Raw genomic sequence first — 5,827 nt, 5'->3', positions numbered from 1 at the left:
TTATCTTCTTTCCTCTCTCGCCTTACTTTTACCGTAAAAATGTTACTCCTTCCATTTTTGTTACTTCTTTCGTTTTTATTTACTCTGCATATTAGGTTTGTCTAAAATCAAACTTTATATTCTTTCAACAAATTTGTAGAAAAATATATTAACATATACACCACCAAATATATATCATTGAATTCATCATTGCATATATTTTCACACAATATTAATTTGTTACTATAACTTTTTATATTGTTTTTTATAAACTTGGTCAATTTTTATAAAGTTTGGCTTTAATCAATATTAATATGCGGAGAGTATTTATCCTGTTGGGTGGGCTGGCTTCAGGATTAAGGTAAATCCAAACACCAAGCAAACCCCACACCAAACACAACCGCAACCACACACACGGAAAGACCAAGTGGCGAGCTCGGAGAGGATTATTGATTTTCAGAGCTATAAATACGGCCCCTTCCACTTTCCAAATCGCATCGTCATCCTACACGCGAACCACGCCTCCGACCCGATTCACCAGGAGCGAGTCCCTCTCCGGGCAGCAGCAGATGGGGGCGACGGGCGACTCGGAAGTGGCGGCGGCGGAAGTGGCGGCGGCGGGGTGCCGCGCGCGGGCGGCGCTGCTGGGCGCGTACGAGCTGGGCCGCACGCTCGGGGAAGGCAACTTCGGCAAGGTGAAGCAGGCGCGGCACCGCGCCACCGGGGAGCACTTCGCCGTGAAGATCCTGGACCGCGGCAGGGTGCTCTCCCTCCGCGGCGCCGACGACCAGGTCCGCAGGGAGATCGCCACGCTCACCATGCTCGCGCACCCCAACGTCGTCCGCCTCCACGAGGTAATTACTACTACTACTAATCGCGATCTCCGCTCCTGCTGCTACCCCGCCGCTGCTGTTCTGTTCTGAACCGCCCTGCTCGTTTGATTGGTTTGATTTGATTTGATTTCCTTGTGATCGGTCAGTGGATTCGTTGACGAATCAGCCGCGTGCGATGTATGTTTTGCTGCCTGCTGACTCCCCTAGATCAGATGTACGCATCCTTGGTAAATTTGAGGAAAAGGCGAGCCGGGTTACAGAACATTGATCGGATAGGCGTTCATTATATCTAAACATCTTGATGACCGGGAAGAATCGCGCTACAGTTATCAGCCTGAGATTCCTTAAACAAAGGGCACTTGGAAGTGGGGATTGCGAGCATCATCGTAAGGCTGGTCACAATGGTGAGGAACTTAGGAGTAACATCACACGCTCCAATACAACTTTGCTTATGTGCCACATCTTTAATGAAGAGAGATGTGCTTGGGGTAACTAGCTAAGTTATCGAAACATCACACACTCCAAGAAACAACGAGTCTATAACCTAATAAATACATCATTGCATGACACTACATAGATGTTTCTACCCACTATGGAGGTAGTAACATAGTCTAGGGAAGTGTGTAAGTTACTAGCTTATGTTCTTGCCCATTGTGACCAGCCTAATGCTTATCCATATATGTTCTCGTACATAATTGTTGGAGGGATTCTGCTTTGGATTATCAGTTCTTATTAGTGTGTTATATACACGTAGGACACTAAACCTACCACGTGGTGTTGGTCCAGTTGGCAAGTTGTCTCCAACTGCATGTTGTCCGTTCGTTGGCCCACCCTCAGACATGGGCTAGTGGGCCCACAGATGCAGATTTCCATTTAGCAGCGTGCCTCTCTTGGCCGTGGATTCATATTATTATCTTTTTTTGTCTCAAAAAAATATATTATTATCTTTTTTTGACATAAATATTATTATTATTGTTTGTTAATTACTCATTATTTTGGGGAATGGTTTGTTAAAATTGAGGGAGAGAATACTTAGAAAGACCTGATCGAGCTGGGTTACAAAACATTGACCGGATAAGAGTTCATTCTCCTTTCTGCGGGAGAATAGGGGTTCATATCTAAACATGATGACCTGGAACAATCAATCATATGCTACAATCATCGAAAAATGACAGCTTATTAAGGAGAGTGATGTGTCCGCCCCAGAGCAAGGGAGGCTCAAACTCGGGCAGGTCACAACTCGGGTGGGTGACAACTTATTGTCACGTCCTAACCATCCGGGGACCTGGGCATGCGACCGGTCTGCATCACAATACAATTATCAACCGCAGATTCCTTAAAAAAAATGGTACTCCTGCTTGGCGATGGAGATTGCAAGTTTTCAAGAATCATCATAATGTTTATCTATATATGTTTGCAAAGATCCATAGGAACACTTCTATAATTGTGGGGGTTCTCTTTTGAATATTATAGTAGGGTGGGCTAATAGCCTGCAGATCATTGCACGTCACAGGTAGAGATCATTAGCGCGTAGCACGTGGAGTTGGTCCAGTTGGCTGGATCTAGTTCTAGTTGCATAATCTTTGCTCCTTGGTCAACCCTGAAGACATGGGCTAGTGGTCCCACAGAGGCAGATTCAGCTCCATGCCACGCACTTCTCCATGCTAAGATTAATCCTTGATTTGGAATGCATGTGACGTGTCGCCGTCAAGTAGCTGCTGCCAGCCCCGTCCTTATCTTTTTATTATTTTCTACTACTATGCAATGATCTTTGTCTTCTGTGAGATATAATTGAAATAGAATTGTTTTAGGTCTAACTCATGGTGCACATAAGCATATGAATTCGTTCACGTGGGCCGTTTAAATAACATCATTGTCGTATTATTAATCCTGCGATTGTTTTAACTCTTGGTTTCAGGTTGCTGCTAGCAAAACAAAGATCTATATGGTGCTTGAGTTTGTCAATGGAGGCGAACTTTTTGACAGGATTGTAAGCCCGTATAACTTTTATTTTTGAATTGTCTGAAACCTTGCTTTGCACTATAAAATTCTCTATCAGGTACATTTCTTAGTTCTAACACTTAAGTTGATTCCTTTCCTACAAATAAAAGGCAATAAAGAGAAAGCTATCTGAACGAGAAGGAAGGAGGCTTTTCCAGCAGCTAATTGATGGTGTGAGCTATTGCCATGGAAAGGGTGTCTACCACAGGGACCTCAAGGTACTGACGACTGAAGTATTTCTTTATTTGGAGCATCTGATCAAGCAATTATCAATCATTCTTATTGTTCTTGTATTATATAATCCGCGAGATGGCCAATATGGCTTGACTGTTCTGTGTTCTCCTCATTTATCCCACTGTTACATGTTACAGCCTGAAAACGTTCTTATTGACCGGAAAGGCAACATCAAGATCTCTGATTTTGGTCTCAGTGCTTTACCCCAACATCTCGGAGTATGACAGAAAAACTTATCACACGGTTTTCTTGTATTGATCATTACATTTTTATTGATATATTTTCCGAGAATATTTCCGTTTCACTGAATTTAAGATCTGCAACCTTTCAGAATGATGGATTGCTGCATACAACCTGTGGTAGCCCCAACTATATTGCTCCTGAGGTAAAAGACTGGCCACCTTCAGACCAATTGTCTATTTTACAGTATGCTTGCTAATTCTTGTGCCAAATATATCCAGGTTCTGCAGAACAGAGGTTACGACGGATCATTGTCGGATATCTGGTCTTGTGGAGTAATTCTTTACATAATGCTCGTAGGACACCTACCATTTGATGACCGAAATATGGTTGTTCTTTATCAGAAGGTAGATATTCATAAAAAAGGAAAATAAGTGATATTTAGTGTTCTTTCTGTTATGATAGTTCTCTCAAGCCATTCCAATGATACTACTATTATCTTGTTGCGTGCAGATTTTCAAGGGTGACGCTCAGATCCCGGAGTGGCTTTCTCCCAGTGCACAAAACCTTCTTCGGAGGATTCTTGAACCAAATCCGAGGAAGAGGATTAACATGGCAGAGATCAAAATGCACGAATGGTTTCAGAAGGACTATATTCCTGTTGCTCCATATGATGATGATGATGAAGATGTACGGCTTGGTGCAATTCTACCTATCAAACAGGTATGGCAAGATGACACAAACTATATGATGCTGAAGACCAATTTATGTCCTAATATAGGCATCATGTGTTCCATATTTGTAGCCGCTGATCGGTGAATTTTTGTTTCTGTTTTTCTATCCTGAAGCAAATTAGTGAAGCACCCGGCGACAAGAGTACTCATCAGATGAACGCTTTTCAGCTGATCGGAATGGCATCTTCCCTTGATCTTTCAGGTTTATTTGAGGAAGAGGTATGCACAAACATTTTCCAGTGCCTCCCTTACTGTCTTCAGAGTGATTTGGTCTGCAAAGCTGGGAAGAAAAATCATATGCATGGCTTCTGAAGATAAACACTACATATTCTTTGATCAAAATAATCACTGAATGCTGCCACTACGGTCTTAGACAACAATTAATCTGATCCAGCTGAATTTGTTGCAGGGAGTGTCCCAGAGAAAGATCAGGTTCACATCAGCACATCCACCGAAGGATTTGTTCGACAAGATTGAAGTGTCCGCGACGCAGTCAGGGTTCCATGTTCAGAGAGCACATAGCAAGGTGAGCAGAAGCTTCTCAAAAGGTTTTTCAGCATCACATGATTGAGTACAAGTTTTGAAGGAACTGAAAATGATGTGTCGTGTTATATTTCAGCTCAAAATAACGGGCAATTGCAATGGACCGAACAACCCCACACCATTCTTAGTCTGTGCCGAGGTATAAATTCGGCGAGCTGAACCTTTCTTCTGTGAAACGCGTGGGAAGAGTAACCAATGGAGATCAACTGTTAACATCTGTGGTGCTGTTTCTTTTTCTTGTCCCAGGTTTTTGTGCTTGGCCCCTCTCTGCATGTTGTGGAGCTTAGGAAGTCCCATGGTGACACTGCAGTGTACAGACAGGTAGACAAGAGCGCTAACAACAACTGGATTTGCCACAGCCATAACTTCACCGTACACATATTCAGTACTGGTGCTTAGTGAGTGAATGACTTAATTGTGTTGCTTTCTTGGAATGTGTTTTGCAGCTCTGCGATAGGATCTCGAGTGATCTGGGGATTGACAAGACTTTCGGGATGGGCTCGCTCTTCGACGACAACCTCCCTGGCTTCGACAGCAGAGCAACGACACCACTGGTTGCCTTGTGATGAGTGTTGTGCTGTAGGTACCCCAACTGACATGATGTTGTAGGACGCTAGGATCATAGCTGTTTATTGATTGGAAATGACGGTGATGGTGTAAGGATTAGGATCGTACGGTGTACAGAACTATATACATATAGTCAAGTCGTGAAATTGACTATCAGTGATGTAGTTTTTTGCACGAAAAGGCCAAAGGCCTTTTATATGAAAGCCGACCAACCTTTACAAGGATTTCTTTACATAAATGAAAAACTACACACAGTCTTCCTCCTGCACTTGCCATGAGCGAAGCTCGATACCCCCTCTGGACATTCCAAACACCATGAGAGTTAGGAAAACGGTGTTGACGCAGACGGGAAGTTGCCTGTCGGAGCCAGATGATGCCAACGACTACAATCTAGGAAATAGACAATCGTCCCGGAGAAGAAGGCGATGAACATGGTTGGATGACCACCATAGATCTAGCCAAACAGATACAGGGAGACATAACCTCGTAAGCACATTGACGATGCTGAAACTGGCCGAATGTTGCCAGTTGGAGGAGGAGCTAGGGGCCAAGACACGATGCGTCCGTCCACTCAGTCGAAAGATACATTCGAAGACCACCTACATAACACGAAGAGATGACTAGACCCACCACTGTAGAAGAGTGCTGACCAGGCGACCCCTTCACCCGCCGCCGCCGCCCTCCTCTACTCCACCGACAAGATCGTCGCTGCCGAGGTGGACCAAGATTCGTGGAAACCTTTTTCTTGATCTGCAC

At 43.9% G+C, this 5,827-nt stretch overlaps 1 protein-coding gene across 1 annotated transcript; it reads left to right on the top strand.

Annotated features, from left to right (window-relative positions):
- Positions 1-485: 485 nt before the first annotated feature.
- Positions 486-5,303, top strand: LOC119364128 (CBL-interacting protein kinase 17-like). The gene is made up of 12 exons (XM_037629544.1): positions 486-833; positions 2,731-2,802; positions 2,924-3,031; positions 3,185-3,265; positions 3,379-3,432; positions 3,509-3,634; positions 3,741-3,950; positions 4,076-4,180; positions 4,371-4,487; positions 4,581-4,643; positions 4,751-4,825; positions 4,951-5,303. Exons 1-12 carry the CDS (start codon positions 549-551, stop codon positions 5,068-5,070), a joined length of 1,416 nt encoding a protein of 471 aa, XP_037485441.1. The 5' UTR covers positions 486-548; the 3' UTR covers positions 5,071-5,303.
- The last annotated feature ends 524 nt before the right edge of the window (positions 5,304-5,827 follow it).

The sequence above is a fragment of the Triticum dicoccoides genome, chromosome 1A, assembly GCF_002162155.2.
Source record: "Triticum dicoccoides isolate Atlit2015 ecotype Zavitan chromosome 1A, WEW_v2.0, whole genome shotgun sequence".
In the NCBI taxonomy this organism is placed as follows: domain Eukaryota; kingdom Viridiplantae; phylum Streptophyta; class Magnoliopsida; order Poales; family Poaceae; genus Triticum; species Triticum dicoccoides.
This window is presented reverse-complemented; position numbering and strand designations above follow the sequence as displayed.